The sequence below is a fragment of the Candoia aspera genome, chromosome 5 (genome assembly GCF_035149785.1).
Source record: "Candoia aspera isolate rCanAsp1 chromosome 5, rCanAsp1.hap2, whole genome shotgun sequence".
Lineage (NCBI taxonomy): Eukaryota > Metazoa > Chordata > Lepidosauria > Squamata > Boidae > Candoia > Candoia aspera.
The window spans coordinates 95,172,392-95,197,487 of NC_086157.1; the positions used below are offsets into that span (position 1 = coordinate 95,172,392).

Here is a 25,096-nt window from a genome sequence, read left to right on the forward strand (position 1 = left end):
CCAAGTTCAAGGAGGCCTAACTCTACCTCTAAACTCCCCAAAATGCCAATACAAATATTCAAACTAAGAATCACTCAACACTGTATAGAAGCCCTAATTTAAACTTAACATTGTTTTGATTGATTATGTGCCACCTAGTCGGTGTCAACACTTAGTACTGTACATAGATAGATTTTCTTCATGACACTCTTACCCTGACCTAGTATTTCAGGCCTTTCAATGGTGCACTCATCATCACTGTAACTGAGATGACCTTACTGCTGGTCATCTTCCTCTCGTTCCTTCCACCTTTCCCAGCATTATAGACTTCTCCAGAGAGCTAGGTCCAAAGTATGATACAGCGCAATGTGTCTGAAGTATGATCATCTGAGCCTTTGTGCCTCAAGTGAAAAATCTTGGTTGATTTGTCTGATGACCCATTTGTTTGTTTTCTTACTAAACATAAAATTGTAAGTGGATTATTTGTTTGTTTGTTTGTTTGTTCATTCATTCATTCATTCATTCATTCACGGGCGCTAACTAATCTCCATACTCTCTGTCCAAGGACACAGAGTTGCTTGCCAGATGGGCGGTGTAGAAATATGAGAAATAAATAAATAAATATGCACAGAATGCATGTACTGGATTTTACCATCAGCATCAAGGAAGCATCACTGTACTCCTAACCTTATGAAAATGCCAATATAAATATTCAATCTAAAAGGTCTCCCATGCGCAGTTCTAAAGCACATAATAAATTTTCCCATTAGTGTCAAAGAAGGAGAACCTGAATTCTAACCTCTCAGAAATGCCATTGGAAATATTTAACATAATACTCTCTCCAAACTCAGCCCCAACTCCATGTAAATATAAGGCTACAACTAACTATAAAAAATTATTCTGGATCAGAATAGCACATACTAAATATTAAATATTTAATATTAAATAATGTTAGGTACTAAATATTCCTCAAGGAAGCCGAACCCTAACATTAACTTTTACAGAATACCAATAGATAAATTCAGCCTTAAGATCATCCTATACTGATTCTGAATCCTAATTTAGTTGTAAAATTACCACTAAATGTAAAAAGATTCCTAGGTTTTAACAGATATGTTAAATTATTATAAACCTCGGAAAGCTGAATCCTGGCCTAACCCACTCAGAATGACAGCAGAAAAATTTAGGCTAAAAGAACACATCTAAAGTCTAACTTAAAACAGACTACTGCTGTGCATAAAAAACTCATTCTGGGTGTAATGCATATATTAAATGTTAATATAAAGTACAAAGGAGCTTAACCCTAACTGTAAATTCCCCAAATGCTAGTACAAATATTGAGCTATAAAAATTTTCCCACATTCAGTCTGAAGACTGACTTGAAGCTGAGATTACCACAAAACACAAGAACTCTCACAAATTCTAATATATAGATTAAATGTTACCATAAAATTCAAGTAAGCCTAAATTTAACCCCGAATTCCCAAATGGACTCTCCCCCTGAATTTCATGCAAATATTCAATTTTACCCTCAGCCTTAAAGAAGGTTAACCCTAAACTGATCCAAATCACCAAATTAAGATTCAGCCTTGAAAATCACCCCAAATGCAGTCTGACAGCTAATCTAACACTAAGATTGCCATTAAACGTAAAAAGAATCCTAGATTATAATTCATAGAGAAACTTTTACATTCATCCTCAAGGAAACAAAACCCTAATTCTGATCTCTCCAAAGGGACAATAGGGATATTCAACTTAAAAGTCATCCCATATTCTGTCTGAAATCTAGCCTAAACCTAGCATCACTAAACATAAAAGGATTACATTTATGTAGAGATTCTGTATGGGGTAATTGTAAAGTTGAATATTTGTACTGGCATTTTGGGGAGATTAAAATTGTGACCATTTAAAGACTAACCAGTGTCTAATGGCTTAAGTTTTTGTAATTCAACTGATGAACCTTATTAGTCTCAGTGTTCTTTTTTGCTTTTGCTTCCTATGGACCAAAACTATTTGTCCATCTGTCTGGAAATTATTAGCAGGCAGGCTGTAAATGAATTAATTTAATAGATATTCTTTAGAAAAACAGTTCACTGGAACTGAACTAATGAATGGAGGCAGTCTTCACTCAGTTGTTATAGATTACCCTTGATCATTTATATTATTTCAAAATACATGATAACAGTAATCTCTTTAGGCTGCTGAAGGTAGCTTGAAGTGTATTCTGGATTGCCATTGTTTGATAAGCTGTTGATTCATAGGGCTCTTTCTTTTTCCACTGAGATTCTGCTTTGCTGCCCAGCGCCATATGCTAAAAACTTCCCTGCTTCAGGTATCTGACTTAGATTCAGCACAACTGAATTTAGTAAAGCTGTTGGTGTGTATTTTAACAATGTCATGATTCTTTCTAGGTATGACGTATACTCTTCAACTTGTTTCTCAAGTTAATGGTCTGTTATTTTTAATTACTGCCTTTGTTTTTCCTAGATTTTCACAGCATTACCTCCCTTCACCTTGGGAATCTTTGAACGATCGTGCTCCCAAGACAACATGCTTAGGTTTCCCCAGCTCTACAAAATTACTCAAAATGCTGATGGGTTCAATAGCAGGGTAAGAGGCAATGTTTACGTAGAGGGAAGGAATAAAAACAACAGGGCTATATTAGCTTAAACCTGAAATTTTAATTTGCAGCTGCTATTTCAGATTGAACACCCTGAAATGACTAATCCTTAATGTTCAAGATGATAAATGCTAAGTCTGGTAGTGGTAGTAAATCAGCTTCCAACAGTGGATGGTGATACTGGCATAGTTTGGATGGCACTCTCAGTTGTGGTTTATCTAAAATGAAAGTGGATATTTATGATCTCCTCACAGCCTTAGCAGAAAAGAAGGCCTTCACGGTGGAAAGAAAAATAATGTTTGCTATCCTTTGGTTTTTGTAAATTCTGATTATGTTTGAACATTACATGCAAAACAACCCTATAAGAAAATACAAATATAATTAAAATATACCTAATAAAAAGTAAGAATTAAAAGGCTGTGAAATGTTAAGAAATAGACAAAAAAGAATCATTATAGCTAAATGTTTTTGGTTCCAAAAGATTAATTGAGTAGATGTTAGTGAGACCTCTTGGGGAAGAGTGATCTACTGCACCATCACTGAAAAGGCCTCTCCCTCATGAACATCTACATTTTGCAGAAAGGGTCAGATGCAAACCTGCTTAAAATCTTAGTGTATACAAGATACACAGTCCTCTTCAAGCACCATATCCTTAGCCACGAAAGAATCAAACATCAGAAACCGCACAACTGCAACTATTCTATACTCTTCTATCTGGAAATTCCAAATGATCTCACATTACCAATGAGCCCAAATTAAAAGACAATGGATGTCATCAAGCATTAGGTTGAACAAAACCATGTTAACAGATAACTCATGTAGAAGTCCAGCCCATTACTCCTTGCTCAGTGCTGTCAATGTTTGAGTTCCTGAAATCAGAAATATTCACATCTACGTAGATACCTCTCCTTGTACTGAGGAAATACAGTTTAAATACAAGTTTCCCTGTATTGAGGAAATACAGTTTATAGATTGGTGCTTATATCTTTCTTATTCTTGAAGGCAGCTCCATCCTAGGAACAGGTACAAAAGTTATAGTAAAGTTTAGATTAATTTAAGCCTTGAATATTAACTTCTAAGAGCTGGTTCTCATTATCGTTTGAGCCATGGCAACTAGGCTGTCTACAAAGTTGGCAGTATTTTGGTATCTAGCTGCAACAGGGTACAAAAAAGTCTGCTTCATTTAGCATGTTAAATTGGCAGGAGTTCTGCTTGCTAAGTCCTTCCGAAACATGATGAATCTCACTAGTAAAGTCCGTGCTTTTCTGCTATAAGTTGAAAAGGTCAGGTATAAAGTCCCAAATTAGTATATTAGCTGTATACATTTATAAGAACCTCCAGGCCTACATATGAATTAATCAATATCACTGTGTGTTCTATGCGACAAGTTCCAACTGATTTGGTATTTAGTGATGAAATGTTCCCACACTTTTACCTGTTGCCTTTTCACCATTTCCTCTCGAGAGATTCTAGGAAAAATATTGAGATGACTTTATTGTTCCCACCAGGTTATAGGTTTAAAAAGATGTTTCAGGGAGATAAGCAGGTAAAGTTACACTTAATATTTTCTTTTCATATTTTGGAGAATTTCCTCCACTCTCAGTTTTCTTGTTTTATTAACCTATTCATGCTGATAAAACTTCAGCAGTTCAGAGCTAAAGGAAGGAAAAAATCTGAGATGGTGCTGCTCATGGCAGTCTAAGATTTCAAAAGATCTCATTATTTTATGTGGGATCTAATGAACTTAAAAATAGTGTAAGAAACTATGAGGGCTGGATTTTGTTTGATTGCATACAGTATATCTTTCAGTCATCTTATTATTACGGAAAGAAAGTAAATAAGATCATTTTGAGTTGTTTACCCTCAACAATGAATATCTGAATTAGTTGCCTGGTCATCGTACTTTTTCATAGCAGTGTTTGTTTTAGAATGTATTCAAAAGTCAGAGGACAAAGGTCAATGTGATTAAAAAACATTTCAGAATGTCGTAAATGGCTTTCAAAACTTAGCAGATTTAGGAAATAAAATTTTCATCACTACAAGAAGGTAAAAGCTAAGTTCTCTCTCTCCCTAGATTTCAAGGAAACTTTTGCTTGGTAAATTATAAGGCAGATGACAGCTTCTGAGAAGGGACGTTTGTCCAAATATGGGGATCGAATAAAAGAGTTAAATGCCACACAAAAAAGAGAGAATGGAGACGGAGGGGTACAAGGACAAATGCCTTACCTCATCCCATCCCTGTTGCTATTTTGCTGTCTATTATTGTCTGCAGAGGAAAATTGCTTTTCTGTAGAGATTCAACATCAGTTTTCAAAATCTCAGTTTTCTGGTATAACAGGGTTCTGATATATTAGGAAGGGCCCTCTCCAGACACTGCCCTTCATGTGTAGAAAAGGGAAAGGTAAGGTGGCCATCCTACAATCATCTGCTCACACAAAGAGTTCATGAATGAATAGAATATTTGAATATGTCATGGGGAAGTTGAAAAATCCAACCCACCTCTTTCTAATAATATAATAACACTGAACATTCTGTATCTTGGTTTCTGCAGTCCTTGACTCCCCAAGAAGAAATTATTTTTTAAAAAGGATGGTTCCTAGTCCAAAGGGATTCCCAAACCCTAGGCTAGTGCTACTCAAATGGATATGTAGGAGATTTTGTGAGGCAATTTGGGAATTGCCTAGAGTTCCCTGTGCTATTTAAATAACCAAACCGCCTCCCCCACTATGAATTGCATTCATACTTTAATGCTAAATTTACTCAGTGCTGAATTTTCATGGCTTCCTTGGCTGATTTATATGAACAAACACCCAGAAAATGAAAAAACACAGCAGAGAATAGAAAATGGATACTTGAAGTATGGTTTTCCCCCACCTAAAATTCAATTCCAGGAAACACAAAGGCATATTTCATTATAGTCTCTGGATTGTTACATGTAAAAACATTTAAAAAAAAGAAATCTAAAACATGGGAAGTATCATTAGATGGCTTTTGCTGCATACATTTTTCGAAACTTAACAAAGATAAGGAATGTCTTTGTATTGATTTAGTATAGTTGTATTTTCATTCTGTTTTTGTTTTTTATTTGTCTGTGTCTGCTTTTGCACTGAAAGAAAATACTTTCTGGTAAAAATTGTTCACTTATTTGATGGGACTTAATGAATTGTTTGACGGGACTTTAAAAGTGTTGGAGAGTTTGATCGCTCTCCTGACTTGCTTGTTTGTTTTTCCTATAGGTGTTCTGGGGTCACTGCATCAATGCCTTGATCCACTCCATCATTCTTTTTTGGCTTCCACTGAAAGCACTAGAACATGGTAAATAAATGCTTTGTTCTTTCCCACATGTTAACTAAGTAATCTTCAAACTTTCTAAGCTAGCACCTTTATATTTGGGGTCAAAACATGTTCTTTGGAAATTAATCATTGCAGGCAGACCAACAGCTTTCTAACATTTATCAACAATGACCTTCCAAATCCTCCTTTTCTGCATGCTGTCTTTAATAGATAGCAATTCACATCCTTTATAAATCACAATGTCCATTCATGAAGCTATGTTTATTTAAAATTGATTTACACTTTTTAAAAAAAGCAAGTAAATTGGTGTCATGCAGCTCCCCTTACTGTATGTCTTATCATTTGGTTTGGGATAATAAAAAGGGAATTTGACTAAATATTTACTTACCTGACCTGGTAACTTAAAGAGAATAATTTTTGTGAGATGGCTCCTGCCCAACTTTGTTTTTCCAAATGTTCTGCTGATTCTGCTGCATTAGGGCTGTCAGATCTGGGCTGCAAAAATCCAGATGACTACTAGATAGAAGCAAAGAGTTAGAGTTTGTTTGTTTGGTAGGTCTTATAATAGATCATCAAATTCATTATTAGATCAAAACTCACTGATTTTAGAATGCCATCTGCAGAAGCACTTCAGAAGATTTAAATTGGAACTGGTAAAGATTTTTATAGACTATTTCCAAATGAAAATGCTCAGTTGCTCTTGTTATGTAAATAGAAAAGATTAGAGAATTTCTATCCGAATTTGAAGAAACCCTTTAACCAATGAAATGAAAACTGTCATTCACCCATATATAAGGGTATGTCCTTTAAACATCTCTGCAATGAATAGAGATTTTAGCAGCCTCAGAAATACATGTTTGCAATATATCCTGACCATCTCTGTCAATTGTTGGGAGCTGTTTCGGAAGGAATCTTTGCAAAAATCACGGGACACTAAAAATACAAGACCATATATCAAAGTAAAGTATATAAACAAAGCAGTGACATTGATATAACTATCAGGATATAAGTATCAGGATATAATTGATTTCTCCATGATACTTTCACAAACAATGTGCTCTGAAGCCCTGAAACATGACAAATTGTTGGATTTCCAATATGTCCCCAATGCACAGAAAACCTTACTCATTGTAATAGTATGTGGGAAAGACCTTGGGAGACAGAAAGAAGAGCTGCAGCCTAGCAACAGTCTGATAACAAAATCTGAGTCTGAAGGAGGGGTGGGGATGGAGAAAGCATGTCAGAAGGGATCCTTCCTAGTTTTGGGGAGAGTAAAAGTAAGGTAGGGAAGAGGTACTTTCACACTTGGAAGATTCTGTTACTGTAACCTTACAGTAAAGGTGGTCTTATTACTCATGATTGGTGCTTCTTGTCTGGACTACCTGACACCTATTTTATCTCTGCTTTGTCCTCAATCTGAAGTTTGCAAAACTTTTCAGCAGCTTACAAGAGGGAATAGGCTAGGTGGGCAGTCAGTTTCTTCATTCAAACAAGAAAGGGCAGAAGAAATGTATATTCCATAAAATTTGTACCAGAGCATCCAGAGATTTGGACTTCTTGCTTTATGCCAGCGTTGGCTTGCTGTCTCTGCCCTATGAGTACCAGAAGGAAGTCCAGCAGCAGAGGCAGGATATCATCCCTATCTGCTGGAAAAGCAATTGCAGAAGCACAGTAAGATGCTGGAGTGGAAAGAGTCAGAGATCTTTGTTAATCTTATTCTAAATTTAGTAGATACTAATAGAAAGTGGAGAGACAGTTTAGTGTAGTGGTTACCAGGCTAGAAACCAGGAGACCATGAGCCCACCTTAGTGTCCCACCTTAGGCATGAAGCCAGCTGGGTGACCTTGGGCCAGTGAGTCTCTCTCAGCCCTAGGAAGGAGGCAATGGCAAACCCCTTCTAAAAGTGATTTGCCAAGAAAACTGCAGGGACTTGTCCAGGCAGTCACCAGGACTCAAAGATGCAAAAAAAAAAAAAAAAAGACAGTGACTTGCTAGAAACAATGAATTACATGCAAGATATAAATACAACTTTTAAAAAGGAAAGTTAATTCCTGTAAACAAGGCAGTAAAACTGTCCTGTGCCATCTTTTCTGTTGCCCGAGTGACAAGCTACTGGCATGAAGATTCTATGCAAAAGCGGACTATCACCTGGGCTAGATGTGAATGTATCCAGTGTTATTTTGGGAGAGTAAAAGACACACGTCAACCCCAGGTTAATAGGCTATTGGCACAGTGGAGAGTCATTGGAAAACAGGAGGGAACCCTGAGACTGTGCAAGCTGGACTCTGTCCTTCCCCCTCTTCCCAGGTGCCCTTTTTTGATATATTGCTGTGAAGATCAAAAGCTACATGAAAAGCTACATGAAAACTGATGCCTACCAATGCTCCTGCACATGCAATGAGAGTAGCACAGAAAGTGATTTTTTATGGTGGTCTTGCTGCTGCTGCTGCTGCTGCTTTTCTGTTTTAAAGAGAACTTTTTAAAGGGAGGCCTAGCACCTTCTCTAACACTTTTCACAAGAGAGATTACACATTGTAATGAGTAGCTTGTGTAGGATCTGAGTTGACCTTTGGGCAGCACCAGCTAGGCATGATGCCTTCAGAAGCCAAGTGTCATATTGGTCAGCAGCCCAAGGCAAAATGGCCATGGAAGGCACTATGGAGTGACCAGAAGGGAGAGGGTGTATATGCTGCAGCGAAAAGTGATCAAGAGGTGCTGGGCTCATTCCAGTCCCCGATTACATCATTACCATAGCCACCAGAAACCATGAAGTACCAGAAATCACACACAGAAATCCTGCTTCTGCAGGAGAGAGGAAAACACGACATTAACTCTTGGATCAGCTAAATATGAAACTAGGTGTCTGACTCATTCTGGAATGAAATGAAGACAATGTCATGAGGTTAGGTCTGCAAAGAATGGTTAGCAAGGCCTAACCTAATTGCTGTTAGGAAAGACATGTTTGCTAAACTTAGTTTCTTGTGCAAAAGGTCTCTTCTTCGCCGCCTCATTTGTAGGGTAAGCCTCATGCAGTTTTTGAGTCCATTGGAAATGTGTAATATTTTTTATCCTGTTTTTACTTTATTTTTATTTTTTAATGTGCTTCTATCTGTAAGTCTGGTCTGTGACCATAATAAAAATTCTGGTCTGGTCTGGTCTGGTCTGGTCTGGTCTGGTCTGGTCTGTTCTATTCAAGTGTTTTGACTGCTAAAGCTCTGTATAAAGGCTACATTAAAAATTGTATGTTATATAATTACTGATTTGAATCAAGCATTAGTAAATATTCAAATTAAGTCAGTGATATAGTGCCTTCTTGCCCATTTGGGTATGTCACTTGCTACTTCAGGCAACAGGTGACAAGTCGATCCATGGCCAATGTTCCTGTTTTAGATCTTCCTCACCTACACTGATGTATGCTTTTTGGGCTGCCATATTTGAGCTGATGAATTTTTATGGTTGGGTGATTTTTTTCTGGACTGTAACCTATCTGAACTAGTTTTGGAATATCTGTTGCAGCAATGTGTTCTCTTTTTCTCAGAGTATCTTATTGTTTTACCCAGCAGAGATAAATCTGGTGACTTGATGCATTGCTAAGTTTGTTACTTTGATATGTTAAATTGGCATATGGTTTTTGTACAGTCCTACAGAGGGACTGGATGTCAGTACTAGACGTCAGTCATTTTAGTCATTAATTTCACTGAGTACTTTAAAGGTATCTGTTATCTGTGTTAGACAAGACAGGTTTTTTAATGTAACATTTGGATGCAAAATTCTTTTTACATCAAGGGAAATCAAATGAAAATAAACAGAGCAGGAATATCTGGATGTAGTACAGAGGCACCATGATGATGTGGTAACTAGAGATTTTCATCCCTGGTGTTTGATTATTATTATCATTGACCCCTTACCTTGATTAATAGTTCTTGGCAGAAATTTATGGTCTTTTCAATTCTAAAAGGAGAAGTATGTGGTTGCACATGTGAGTATATTATTTTTAACTTACGGTTCAGCATTAGCTACTTGTTACACTATTTGTTTTCAATGTGTTTTTATTTAAAGAGCTCTGAGAAACCTGTTGTGCAAATTTCACAACAGATAACTATCTAAAACTTGTCAAGAAATGAACACATTATAGACTCTTTCTGAACGTCTCCTAGTCACTTGGTTATCTTTCTTTACATTTGCAGAAAAAAATGGTATTAGAGTTGCACAAATTAAATGTAATAAAATGATATATCTCTCTGTTCTTTACACTGGGCCTCCTGTTTAGTTTAAGGTATTTGAGCATTGAATTTAAGGTAAGTAGTATCCTATCCTAACTTACTTGATTATAAGCCACATTGAACTCAGTGGGACTTACTTTTGAGTAACTGCATATAGGATCATACTGTATTTGCATTTTCATTGATTGCGCTGTTTGCAAATCTTGTTTTAAATAGTCTTTATATGGGAAAAAATCCTTGACTGAACAAGGTATCTAATTTTTCAAAATTATTTATTTGTAGATGCAGTATTTACAAGTGGCCAAGGTGTTGACTACCTGTTTGTTGGAAATATTGTTTACACGGTAAGCTAATCCATAAAAAGTGAAGCATTACCTATTGTGGGTGATATATCCTTAAATCTGATTGGCTTCAATTATAGATGTATTTCCTGTGGTTGGGCATAATAAATAAGTATCAATAAATAGTGTATAATGGGCTTAGGGTTGCCATTATTATGCCATAGAAAGTTGTGCCTGTTGAATTTCTCAAACTGTGCAGCTGTTAAAGGACACAGAATTTTGCCACATTATGGGAACCTGTTGGAAGGTAATTGGCACTAGGGGCATTGAGAAAGAGATTCGGGATTGGGCCTATTGGGAATATATGAGAATTTATATTCAGATGCTTCTGATTTGTGTGAACTATTGTGGTTTGTATCACAGTTCCAATATATTGAGTCCTGGCAGTCCCACAAATACTAGTAGAAACTACCCATATGCCATGTTATGTGGCTATAGAGGACCAGGACGTATAGAATCAATTTATTCTGATTCTACTAGGCCTGTCATAAAGCAGCTTATAGATGCACACTCTACTTGGCTAAATATTTCCAGTACTAAATATTTTGTAGTGCTAAGCATGTAGCTGTGCTGTATAATAGCTAGCCTCAATTATTAGACACTACAATCAGGACAGAGGTGTGTGAGTATGTGTGTGTGAGTATGTGTATCTCCCCCATCATTTCTGCATTTCAGTACTTCTGAAATGTACTAAATATTACATTTAGCAAATAAATGACATTTAATTTCTACTCTTTGGGATCCTGCTTTTGCAATGTACTGTATCCTTTACCAAAAGAAAAACAAGAGAGCAACTATGAATGGGAAATGCATGCTGGAATTCAAGATTTTCTTCTACTTTTTTACCGCAGTATGTTGTGGTGACAGTCTGTCTGAAAGCTGGCTTAGAAACTACAGCATGGACAAGAGTGAGTATAATATCAAGTCAATAGAAAGAAAGACTGTATTTCAAATTTGTTTTTGCTATCTCACATCGAATTGCAGTTTTATCCAGAAGAAAAATCCATCAATTCACTTTTTAGAATTCAGACCTAAATAACATGAGGATAAAGATGCAGCCTTTAGATAGGGATGTTAGTCACTGGGGGCTCATAGACATTTGAAGAATTTCATGGAGCTATGATCCAGAAAAAACAGCATGATTATTAATAAACCTTCGCATCTTTTCCAGTATTTGACAATTCAAATGGGAAAGATATAAATCAGAGAAGTGACAAGATGGAATTGCTCTGCCTGGAAATGGTCTTGCCTGGAAAGTAACTGAAGGAAGAGGGCCCCAACTCATACATGATAGCTTCTCCCCTCCCCACCTACATATATATTTATCTTGCCAAAGGCCCAAAACCCTGGAATCCTGCATTCATGGCAGTAACTGAAAAATGGTTAGTATATTTGTAGTTGAGGAAAAGATTCTCACACCCTTGGTCCATGATCCATGATTTTGTCTCTTTCAAATCTTCTCAACTGCAATTCCAATCAGCCACAGCCAACATAACCAAAGGCAATACTAGCTGGAGTTGACATGGTTAGGGTTGTTGGTGTTATGATGCACCAAGCCTGGGAAGACTGAAAAAAAACATGCCAGAGTAATAAATGCTACGGGGTTTTCCTTTTTAAAGAACTTGTTTTAGTAGTTCGTAGAATCATAGAATTACAGGGTTGGAAGAGACCTTGGAGGTCCTTTGGTCCAACCCCCTGTCCGGGGCAGAAATCCTCAGGCCATCCCAGATAAACTGCTGTCCAACCTTGCTTGAAGACTTCCAGTGATACAGCATATGTAATTCCAGCAGGCAAACTGTTCCACTGCTTAAAAGTCGTCATGGTCAAGAAATTCATCCTTATTCAAGTTTGGATTGCTGTCTGTAAAGCTCCCATCCACTAGTTCTTGTCCTGTCCTCAGGTACTCCAGAGCAGGGTTCCTCAACCTTGGCAACTCTAAGCTGTGCGGACTTCAACTCCCCGAATTCCCCAGCCTGCTGGGGAATTCTGGGAGTTGAAGTCCGCACAGCTTAGAGTTGCCAAGGTTGAGGAACCCTGCCCTGGAGAATAAATCTACACCCTCTGCTGTGTGACAGCATTTCAGGAATCAGAAGATGGCTATCAGGTCTCCCCTCAGCCTCCCCTTTTTAGGCTAAACACACCCAGTTCTTTTAACTGTTCTTCTTCGCATTTAGCCTGTAAGCCCTTCACTATCTTTGCTGCTTGTCTGCATTTTCTGCACTCTGGAGTAAAGTTGAGGTTTTTTTACTGCCTTACTTTATTTTATGGTGGTTTGCTTGTCAAACTATTTCCACGAAAGATTATTTTACCGCTTTTAATATTCTACTATGGAATCCTTTGGGAAGCAGGGTAGGCTCATCATTCTCTCTGGATGGAAAACAGACCACTGACAAAAAGCAGAAATAGAAGATCACAGGTTTATATGCTGGAGCTGAATTTGGTAGTTATATGGCAACTGTTAAATCCTTCACTGCAAGCATACATATCTTTTTCATCTCCATCTCATTCCCAATGTTTCAATCTTTATCTAAATCTGCCATTGAATAAGAATATAGATCTTATGGCAATATCTGGCCACATTTCAGTTTATCAATTATTACGGGTAAAAGTTGTTCCATTTTTCACAATGGTATTTAAATGCATCATTCCATTGTTTATAAAACAAAACCAGATTATGAAGATTTTTGTGTTATAAATAGACATTTTGTAAATGTGCTGTGTTTTGGGATGCATTTAAAGCATGTACAGTATTTGTGGTTGTAATGGAAAAAGAATCATGGAAGAATAATTTTTAAAAATCTAAATAAGAAAATTTGGAAAATAACATTTATGAACATTTAAACACATAAGCAAGACAACCTACACTGGAAGTATACAGTGGCTTCAGGTCTGTTAAACTGGAACTTAAACGTAATATGGAATACTCAATGAGTTGTATTAAAGAAAGGTATTCAGAGCAAAAAAGGAAGTCCTGGTAAATTACTGACCTCTTGATGGAAACAGTGACAATGGCTTAGTATTCTGTAAAGTGTATAAGGAATATGATTGAATAAAACATCATTATTTTATTTTTATACTTTATATACTAATTTAAAAATTGTGGAAGGGAAAATATTTTAAAAACAATACAGATATTCTGAATATCACACGTGAACATGCAGCTTATTTTGACTTTTTTCTTCCTATATCACTCAAGGTTTATAATAATGGTTTTTAAGGAATAATGTTTTCCCTTCTTTTAATGAAGGTTCTGTAATGATGAAGTTGAATGCTGGTAAAGATGCTATTGGATGAGCGAATTACTGCTCAATTTCTTTGTGAAATGTTGATGCAAAACTTCTGATAGCAACTCCATCACACAGAGTGCAGACAATATTACTCGTAATTGTTCAGCCTGTGCGGTGTGGTTTTCAGTCCCTGGACAATATTAGACTGCTGACTGACATTTGAAATAAACGTTCAGAAAAACTTGATCAGCAGTGGAGGTGTTGTTGGATGAGGAAAAGGATTTTGACATGGTGCAGTGAAAATTTTTGGAGCAAGTTTCAGCCAAATTGGAATTTCCATCTTTTTTCATTAATTGAATTAACTGAGAACCTGGAGTTGAACTCAACAGTTATTACAGGTAGTCCTTGTTTAGCAACTGCCACGTACAGCGACCATTTGCAGTTACGGTGGTGATGAAAAAAGTAACTTTGTGACCAATCTTCACATTTACAACCTTCGCAGGTCTTTAAAGCAAAGGAAAGCTGAAGTAAGATCGTAAACACAGTCACTGTTTCACTTATCAGCTGAGTTGCCAGTCCCAATTGTCATCACTAAACGAGGACTATGTGTATATGCTGATGAAATCCTATGCATTTGGGGTAAATTTTGCTGAATATCAAAATTTATAAAGATAATACAACAATATGGTAAAATCTCAGGCTACTCAATTAATTGGAATAAGTTTTATATATTTAACATAACCTTCAGTGTATTTATGGACATTTGTTACAGTTGTAATTTTGCATCCTTTTTTTCTTCATTCTCTTAAATATCTGGGAATAATTATTTTAAGGAACATTTCTTCCTTTGTAGATATAAATATATTAATTTTAAATCAGATTAGTGTTGATATAAATAGTTTAAAATTGAAATGAGCTTAAGGAGAAGGATAAACATTGTAAACAGGAACATTACCTGAAGATTAATTTGTATAGTTAGAGGTATTCCTATGGTAATACATCTAAAGTATTTTAAGCAGATTAGAAAGTTATTAAGAAAGTTTTTACAAGAAAGCCTAATGCTTAGATTTTCCACATTACTGTTATCTTACAATGATGGAGTTCTCAACTTTATCACTGAGCACGTATTTTGACTTAATTGACCCCACTGGTATTATGGCAGGGGCTTAGTTTTCTTTTTAGTCATAAACTATATTATATTTCCAGCATTGAGGGCTGCAAGACTTATTTGGAAGTTGTTTGGACAAAAGCATAATTCTGACCTTTGTTTGTATGATAAATAAACATTGGGATAATCCTAGTTTGAAAATCTCAGGTATGTTTTTTTTTTTAAGGGTTAATAGTTTTATCAATAATTTAGCTTATTGCAGATAAAATTTTTAAAGCTTTTGAATTGTTACAAGAAGAACTGGGATTGTCAAAAAAATGTAGAATGGCAGTATCTCCATTTAAAGCAACTTTGGATTTCATATTTTGATCCAGGTGTGTAAGCAGCATCTGAAACTACTGAATTATTATCAAGATTGAAAAGTGTGTGGGCTGGTTATTAATAGATACTATTTGTAAAAACTTCAGAACAAAGAGTTGAAATATCACAATTTAATAAAGATTAATGGTTAAGGATCTTATAAAACATATATTTCATCCTTTAAAATATATAAATCTTAATATTCAATATTTTAAAAAATATTTTTATGATCTTACGATGAAATTAATTCATTGACTTATTTTTTCATATTTAATTGATACTTTAATATTTTTAAGGCTGGTTGTCACTTTATTTTGCTGGAAGTATAAAACAATTGGGGGGACATTTGTATATAGTACATGAAGTGGGCTTGTCACACTGCTGTTTTGGCTTCATATTCAAAAATGTATTAATATACTGTATATAATAATAATAATAATAATGTAGTTAGTAATAATGTAGCAAGAATAATATGTAAATGAAATGTTGAAGTATATTTGTAAACCCAATGTAATATCGATGAACTTCCAGGCTAATTAACCCTAACAATTAAATAATCAAATTAACAAACAACATATAGAATCTTACCTGAAAAATAATAAACAGCAGTGTGTTTCAACGAGAGACCAATAAAACATTAGCTCCTTTAGAACTGGTCAAATCAGACCAGTGACAAATTCACTTGGATGAAGAACCAGTCAGAAACTGGAATTCAAGAATTCCAGTTACGAACGTAAGAGCTTATCAGTTCCTGCTCAGTTGTCTGTGAATTACCAAGAAGTGTGCTACAAAGTAGACCACTTTCACCTCTGAAGATGCCACCCACAGTTCCTGGCAAAACATCAATAATTAGACCACGGCCTATTATCCTGGAAGCTCATCACCATTGTTTCATACTGTGAGGAAGTGAAGCTGGGATTGCTGTTTGCTCTTGGGAAAAGCAGCTGCAGCCAGGCAGAAATGCATCCCATCCCCATTTCCCCAATGCTCAGCACAACTCATGCTTTTCCCAAACTTGAGAGGAGATGGGCTCACACATTCATTCATTCATTCATTCCCTTCCCACTCACAGTTTATTCACAAGCATCCTTGCCAGCATTCCAGCTGCCTGGCTAATTGAGCCACACCCTACACTGTGGTGTGTCCAGTCCTTGGAAAACAAAGAACCCTCACACATATATAATTGCTAATCTGGTGCTGGATTACAATTCCCCAAAGTTCCCATCAGCATGTGAATTACCAGGGAGCATTGGAACACCTAGAGAGCCCTAACTTGTCAATCGCTGAATCACATTGTCAGAATTTGCAGAATTAAAAGTCTGTGAAAAGGTCATTTGATTGATGATGAGCTATATTTATATGTTTTAGCATTTTTTCTATTATTATAATGATAGAGTTTGAAAGAACAATTTCAGGAAGAGGTTCAAAGTTCAAAAACACTCTTAGGAGTGTTTACTTTATGTATTCAAGATATTGGTCACTTTATAGTAGCTATTCTCTGGTGGTTTATAGGAATTACAAGAATATTAGAAAAAAAATCCCTATAAAGTAACACTCATTTACTATGAAATTAATTAGCAATCATAATACATGAAACATTTGCTTAGCCGCAATCAGTTAAGGGAGAGAAAGAGATAGTCTCAGATGTATTCAGATGTTTTTTTCTGGTTTGTTATTTTAGAGTGATTTTCTACCTTTCTACAAATCCATATCTTTTTATATTTACTCTTCCTTAACTTTCATACTGTTTGTCTAATCTATAATATAGTCCCTGGTAGTCTTTACATGCAGTCTGTCCCCAGTCTTAGTTCTCATATTCATGTTCTTTCATTTTCCTCATATTCCTCTGTTTCCTTTCTGCTGCTTCTCAGCATTTGTCTTTGAACTGAACGAGTGAGTTTTCTTCACTGCATGAATGTACTTCCTTGGATCTACATAATGGATTTGAAGGAAAATATAATGTTATGTGAAACCACAACTATAATTCTGTCTGGTAGTGGAACATAGGAGTATCTCAGCAGTTCTAAGGAATCTTGGCAAGCTTTGGAGGTCTTCTACAAGATTCGTCTGTCTCACATCCTTCCAGTTTAAAATATTCCCAAGCTTGATCCAGGTTCTTTTGACTATTTGGAGATCTAATTTGCATATAAAGGAACTATGAGCACAGACATGTCTGTATGTTTGCATGTCTAGAACTCACACAGAATTATCAGCCAATCAATTATTGTCCTTTCTGGTGTGAAACCTTGACATTTCTGATGATTCTCTGACATTTCTTGACATTTGCTGAGCTGAAATGACATTTCCTTATTCAACAATAAAAGAGCATTCACACAAGGATAGACTGCAAACAATCTTTTGATGATGATGATGATGATGATGATGATGATGATGATATGCAATCAGCAGTGGGTTATATGTTGCCTCAATGCCGGGACTCCGCTGTTGTTTGCAGGATTACTTTTCCCCAATTTGGAATGTGGGATGTGTTTATTTGCTTTCTTTCTTTTTGTTATTCCTTTAGTGTTTTGATGTATTGTTTTTAATCCTCTTACTGGCAAGGGTTTTGCAAGCCGCTCAGTGACTTCATGGATTAGAACTATATATAAGCCCTAATAAACAAACAAACAAACAAACAAACCAGGCTATACAGCTTGCTTACAGCTGTACTGCTGTCTGTCTGTCTGTCTGTCTATCAGTATCATAGGGTTTAAATTCCAAGCTTTCTCCAATCCTCTGCCAAATGCAATCTGTTCTTTCCAGGCTAAGAGAAAAGCAGGGTGCAGAAAGAGATGCCCTAAAAGGTGGGGGGAATGTAAGGAAGTGGAGTGGCCTCACTCACTTCGGCTTTTCCTCTGCTTCTCAAGATATGACAATCATGAAGTAATATGTAGCTCTTCACATACACATAAACACATATGCATACGATGTTCCCCACTCCTGTTTCAAACAGACACTTAATCTTGTCCAGCCACAAATTAATGTGGGGAACAGCGGAAGACAAGTCTTCATTACTAGGCAGACCTAGGTGGCCCTTTAAACTAAGCACGTAGAAACAATATGCCTTTTTTGTTGAGGTTTTCCTGCTAATAGATTAAGACTGCTATTGTGCCAAATCATTTTGGCCAGGTGAAGGGGTTGTATTAGATTGTCTCCTCTCACGTGCTTCATGCAAAATAGCCTGGGGGAGGAAACCTGCCCGGACTTGTTCTCACTTCCTCTTTTTTCTCTGCCGGCAATGTAGCCAAGCAAGGCTTGCTCCAAAGGGAGCTAAGTCCTTTAAAATATGTTTTGCTTTTGTTTTGTTTTTCTGTAAATAAATTATTTTTTATAGAAATGCTTGGTGTGTGACTTTTTTGACCTCTCCTGGGCTAAAGGCTTTCCCAGCATCTGCCTACATTTTTGTGTAAGAAAACAGATGTTTCAGGTGGATGTCTTGTAGAAACCCAATTGGTCATGTAACGGCTGCAATCTTAACACTCATTTTCCTAGAATTAAGCTCTGATTGACCAGACATTTCATATTTCAGGGGAACCCATTACATTCTTTAAAAATATTATAGCAGACGTTAGGACCAAAATGCTTTTCTCCTTTGGTTTAGTGCACTTGAAAGGCCATGGAGAACTTCATGTGTGAATGCACACTAAGAATCTGGATATTTCTAAAAGTCTGAGGAGGTGACAGCAGAGAGCAGCATGCTGGCCAAGAGAAAGAAGTTTTAACATGGGAGTTTTCCCAGCGGTTTCATCAGTCTTGCTGCTGGCATAAAATCAAGGGTCAGTCTTGAGTGAGATGGGCCACGGCTTTGGTGGACTCTTGTCAGTCTTGAGTGAGATGGGCCACGGCTTTGGTGGAAAAAGGAGCGCTAGCAGTAAAATAATAGCCGAGGGTCCAAAGACGGGAGGCAAGGGAGAGGAAGGACCTCTGTGCACTGTGCAAACTTAAGGGTTTGTCTCTTTCCCCCTACAGTTCAGTCACTTGGCTGTCTGGGGAAGCATGTTGCTGTGGCTCCTCTTCTTTGGCATCTACTCTACCATCTGGCCCATCATTCCTATTGCACCAGATATGCTCGGACAGGTGAGTCATTTGGTGTAAAATAGAAAAGAGCGTCATGGTCACAGGGCCAAGAACTGTTCTAGAGGGGGCATTTAAGTAAACCCTGGATTGGTTGAACTTAAGAAAGACCCACTGACAATTTATTTTCATTTTGTTTAAAATATTCTCAAGAGTGGAAAATGTTGCATTTTAGAAAAAATAGGTAATTGCGTAAAATGTAAGCACTGGGGCCTTAATCCAAATTAAAACTTGTCATAGGTTTTCTCCATTTAACTGTTGGGGAAGCTTTTCTATGGCTGGGCTTGCACAAGACATTAAATAGTGGTTAACAAAAACCCATATTATGGTTTAACATGATGGCTTGGTTTCTATCACATTGTGGACAACAGACTACTCAGTTTCTCATTTTCATGTGGTGTACTGTGTTGTGTGAATCCAGCCGATAAGTGGTAGAAAGCTACACTGCACATAATGTATTTACTAAAGTTGCCACAAAACTTACTCAGTGAAGGAAGTATTAACCACTGATTGTGTCTGCGTAGGAATGAGCTCAACCACGCCGCCCAGGGAACTGGCTAAATAAATCACAGAAGTTCATTCCTTGGTTGTTTAGGAAGTTAGGAACTCTGGCTTGTTCACCTTCTAACAGGCCGGAGTTGGAAGGCAATCACAAACAATGGAAAGAGTCACTTCTTACCTCCTAGCAAGAAGAGGAGTGTTTGTGTAAGGATTGCCCACCCTAATAGACTCAGACTCACAAGCAGGAACTTAATGATATCTGATTTATTAAAGAATAGTATGCAAATACAGAGAAAGCTGAGAATGAGCAAAAGCGCACCAAATGCAAACTAAAAACCCTCAGCACAAACGTAATCCCTCCCCTCGCCCTGCCGTTGCAACCCCCCCCCCCCAGGTGCTGGTAACCGTTTCTGCTGATGTCCTGGGAAAGGAACCTTGAACACACGAGATAACCCAAACACATTCCAATCCAGCTGCCAACATATAACAATCCCACGAGTTGGAATCCTCCTCCCCTCCCAGACGAAACACTCATCAGCCAAATGACATGCGAAATGTTACGATGCAGCGGTAACATTGGAACGGTGAACATGACAGTTTGAGCAACATAAGCCAGCATGCTGGTCATTCACAATAAACCAGGAGTCTTTAGAATGTGGGTTTAGCATAATTTGTAAATTATTAAATTAGTTTTCCTTAATTGCAGTGAGCAATATTTTGGTGGCTAAAGGGTGGCATTTAATATTTGAGGAGATGGCCAGAGTTGATGGTGTGAGGAACAGGTGGAGCTTGGATTTTTCCATGATCCCCTGGGACAGGGATGGGATTTCCCTTTCTTTCTTTTAAGTTAGCTGGGAGTTTTTGCTTTTTAAACCTTTATTTTATGGTTTTCACTTACATTTTCATTTGTTTCACACTTTAAAACCATGCCACTAACTTTTGGTAATCATGAACAGTGGGGTGCCAGAGTCTACAGCAAAGGTGCTCACAGACCACATGCAGACCTTTGGAACACAATTGCCCACTCTAGAAATGATGAATTAAAATTGCCTACGTTTGGGCAGAACTGAAAAAAAAATGGTTTTGCAGGTGGGAAAGCTTATTTTCAGAATGTGCTGCTTCATGAGGCTTCCTCTTCTCCACCAGTGGTGTCTCCCATTTGCCATTTTAATAAGTACTAAGAATTGTGTTATTTGTTCAATCACAGTTGTTTTTTACCTGAGTAAATATTTTAAATATAGCTTTAATAATCATCAATAAATCGGAAAGAAATCAAAACAAAACCAAACCCCAAGTCAAAATGCTTATGAATGTTTCCTTATTATATATTTAAAATACATTATTATGTATAATATATATTTTATATTATTACCTATTTTCTCCTGCAAAAACTCAGTTTCAGCCAAATACGTTATCAGTGGAGGGGACAAGGGAGAGGTAATTCCTGTGTATTATGTACCCCATTAGTTAGATGCACGTCTCTAACTTATGATTAGGGTTGAGGACAAACATTTGTTTTGCATTTTTTTGTGAATTTACAAACTTCTGAATTTAACATGTGCACTGAACACAATTTTTGCCAACTTTCCCACATTTTGCAACAGGAGTGGTAAACAGCAACAACAGCTGAGTGTAAAAAGATGCACACATGCAGTAAGGGAAAAACCCATACAAAAATTAATACATTTTTATTAAATGTATAAAATAAATTTGTAAAAGTAAAAGTAACAGACAAGAACATTAGGAAAAAATTGCACTGAAATGTGTTCACTAGGAGAAATATTTTGAAAATGTGTGCAAATTTTTATGTTGACATTTTACACTCAAACTGCCAAATGATGCGTAATGGGATGGAAGTAACCGAAGGCTAGAAAAAAGGAAATGGAGCAAGATTGATCTTGACAGATCATCCATTCCTGGTCATAGGCATGCATTTGTGAACCAGATTTGACTGTACATTAATACTCTCCTTACAAGGTCTCCAAGTTGGTGGTTCCTTTTACAAAACACCCTCTGCAGACCAAAGTTTTTGCAAGCCGTATTATATATCTCCTCAGGATTTTGAGTATTCTTTTTCTATGACTTGTGGAAACAGAAGGAAATATACCTGCAAAATAAATTATTGGGGATTATAACCAGAAGGGAGCTCTGCGTGTCCCTTATAGTTACTCTTAGAATGTCTTGGTGAGATTTTGGATTTGTTCTTTCAATGCCTATTCAGTTCCAGGTGGTGAAATTCTTCCCTTCAGTGTCATGATTTCAGTCTTGGGAGAATAGGGGAAAATAATGATCCTGTCAAAACCACTCAAGTGTCCAATGGGAACATGAAAAATAGGAGACTCCTGGGATTAAAAAAAAAAGAGAGGATTTTATACATGGGAGTTAAAACCATTCTGTGTCCACTGTGATAAAATAATTGTGCTCTCTGTTAGTGGATGAAGTAAAGTTTGCAATATGTGTCTTCGCCCCATTTATATCTTCTTGCTTTTTTGTAATAGAGGGGAAAAAGTGGTTTTATGAATAAAATAAAAAAAATAAAATAAAATCCAAGCTCCAAAGGAGTTTCTAGAGTACACATAAGCCTGAGTCTCCTTTCCCAGTTTCATAACATTTCTCAGTGGGAAGCAAAGCCCAAAATCTATGTTCCTGATCCTTCCTGCCCAACCCAGCTAGAGCAAAGGTGCATATGTGAGCTGCAGTGCCTGGTAATGTCATCACATGTGCTGAGCAATGTATAGCAGTGGGGAAGAAAGAGTAACCTCTGCACAGCATTGCACTTTGGGAATTTCCGAAGTACCCCATCGTGCAATCACCGACCTTCTTCCTGAGTCGAGGGCCTTGCTGATTCTTCCTCTCTGCAATCCCATTTCTATGATTGCCATCATACCAACATTTTCCTTTCCTTTGGGGTTAGATCCAAGCTCCACTTTCCTTTCTGTGGCACCTTTCAGGCATAAGAATTACTCAGCATAAGAGCAGCTGCTATTAGTCTGCTATTACTGTACACATATGCAAACAGTGCATGGAATGAAAAAGATGGAGAGGCATGCTTGGAGGGCAAGATCAATTCTAAGCTCACTGTGGAGAGGAAGGGAAAAGAGATGGTCCACAGAGACACCAGTGGGTCTGTGCCGCTCAGAAGATGCATGGGAGTGAGAGAGGACATCTGTTGGTAATACAGCACGTGCTTTGTATTCCAAAGTTACAGTTCAGCCTCTGGCCTTTCCAAGGAAGGTTGGAACACCTCCAGAGAGCCATGACTGGTAAATGCAAGGAGTAATAAGCTAGAGGGGGCAGTTGTCATTCTCAGTATAGAGCAGCTTCTTCTTCATTATAGGTAGTCCTCACTTAACAACCACAATTGGAACTGGAATTTTGGTTGCTAAGTGATGTGGTCTCTAAGCAAATCCAACCCAATTTTACAACCATTTTTGTGGTGGTCATTAAGCAAGCCACATGGTCATTAAGTGAATCATGCAGTTCCCCATTGATTTTTCTTGCCAGAAGCCAGCTGGGAAGGTTGAAAATGGTGATCACGTGACTGTGAGACGCTGCAACAGTTGTAAATGCAAACTGGTTCCCAAGCGCCCAAATTTTGATCACGTGGTGGCAGGGACACTCTGATGGTCATAAGTACAAGGACCAGTTGTAAGTCAGTTTTTTTCCAACACTGTTGTAAGTCTGAACTGTCACTAAATGAATGATCATTAAGCGAGGACTACCTGTAAATTGAAATCACACAATAACAGTATGATATCATTATGCTTAGCCAATCAGATTTGCTTATGTAATAATGTCATTCAGGGCTGTCTGAACAGTATAAATGAATAGACCAGCATTTCTTCAGAGATATTAAAGTTGTCCGAAACAAGAAATGTTTTTCAACAATGGCCAAAATAGTTGTGGAAGCCTTCAGGTAATTTGAGCTCAGTCCTAATTTTATTGTATCTACAGGAAAAAATGTGTGTCACAGTTGTGGTTAAAACATCTGTTCAAGCATAACATTCAGATCTCTGAATAAAGAACTTACACAGAACCATTGAGTTTCTGTGTGAATATTCTACAAGATGTTTTTCTGCTTCAAGCATGTTATTTAATACTATTTGGTTTCTCAAAACAGTTGATGACTTGAGATATGGCATTAATGCCTTGCTGCAGTAAAGAAACTTCTGCGTATTATGTCTGTATAGACCACACACTTAAATTCTGCATGAGATCATTCATGTAGCTCAGTTATGTTGGGACTGTGTTCCTAGAACAGTAATTTGTTATCAGCCTGTTAAAGAACTATTTGTCATAAAGTCCAAAGAAAGAAGATACTTGAGAAAAAGGGACTCAGCCCATACAACTAGCAATTCATAATTATTTTCAAGAACTTCATATTGATATATAAACGTCAAGATTTGGTTCCCAAGGGTTTATAAAGTAACTGAAATGAATGTTTAACCTGTAAGTCTTTCTCAGATATGGATAAGGAAGAAAACTCATGAAAATTCATTAGAGGAGGTTGTTCATATGCAACCTGTATCTTTCAAAAAGGTCTTTGCAAAATCTGTTACCATTTATATAATGCTAACTGCTCTAGATCCATTTTATGTGTTAGTTCAGAAACAAACTAGCTTTTCTTCCTCTAAATCAGGAAATTAACTGTATTATTCTATAATGTGCTCAGTTAAGTAGGAACACCTGGCTGACCTTTCAAGAAGCTAAGCAGGATCAGCCTTGGTTAGTACTTGAACACAAGACCACTAGAAATCAATGGGGCTGTAGGCTGCAGGCTAAATGGGATTTTTTTTAAAAAAATACGCTTCTGTATTGTTATCAGTAAAATTACAGGGACATGAAGTCACCAGGTATGACACTGACTCAAAGGAGTTGTTACATTTTTATATAATGTAGTGCTGTTCAAAAGAAAAGTCCAAAAGTCTTAATGAATACATAAACCTAAACATTTATAAAGTGTATAAACCAGGGTTGGGAGGCTGCACCCCTCCTTGGGGCCATGTGTGGCCCTTCAGTCTCCTTGAATCTTGATTGCTAAAAACTGGTTGCCCAGTTCCCTGCCATTTTGAAACACATGAGAACTATAGCGTATGAGCAATAATAGGCATATCGTTGTTTGGAAAAAAAATGAAAAGACCCTTGAATTGCCACCAAAATCTGACCCTGCCTACCTGGGTGATGTGGGCCCACTCATTTTTTACTTATATGGAGCTTAACACTTAAAGGTTGCCCATCCCTGACCTAAACAAACTCTTAGAATCATGATAGGTGATTATAGGTTTAAATTCTATTTTCATATTTGAAAATTGTGGGAAAGGGCTCAATTGCTCTCCACATTAAATGAATAGAAGGGGATACTGAGCTAA

General features: G+C 37.1%; 1 protein-coding gene across 1 annotated transcript in view; it reads left to right on the forward strand.

Annotated features, from left to right (window-relative positions):
* ATP8A2 (ATPase phospholipid transporting 8A2) overlaps positions 1-25,096 on the forward strand; it is a 337,944-nt gene that overhangs the window by 232,242 nt on the left and 80,606 nt on the right. The window contains exons 28-32 of the mRNA XM_063305756.1: positions 2,467-2,589; positions 5,836-5,914; positions 10,399-10,460; positions 11,309-11,365; positions 19,122-19,229. Of these exons, the coding sequence (XP_063161826.1) occupies positions 2,467-2,589; positions 5,836-5,914; positions 10,399-10,460; positions 11,309-11,365; positions 19,122-19,229 (429 nt within the window). The remainder of the gene's footprint in view (positions 1-2,466; positions 2,590-5,835; positions 5,915-10,398; positions 10,461-11,308; positions 11,366-19,121; positions 19,230-25,096) is intronic.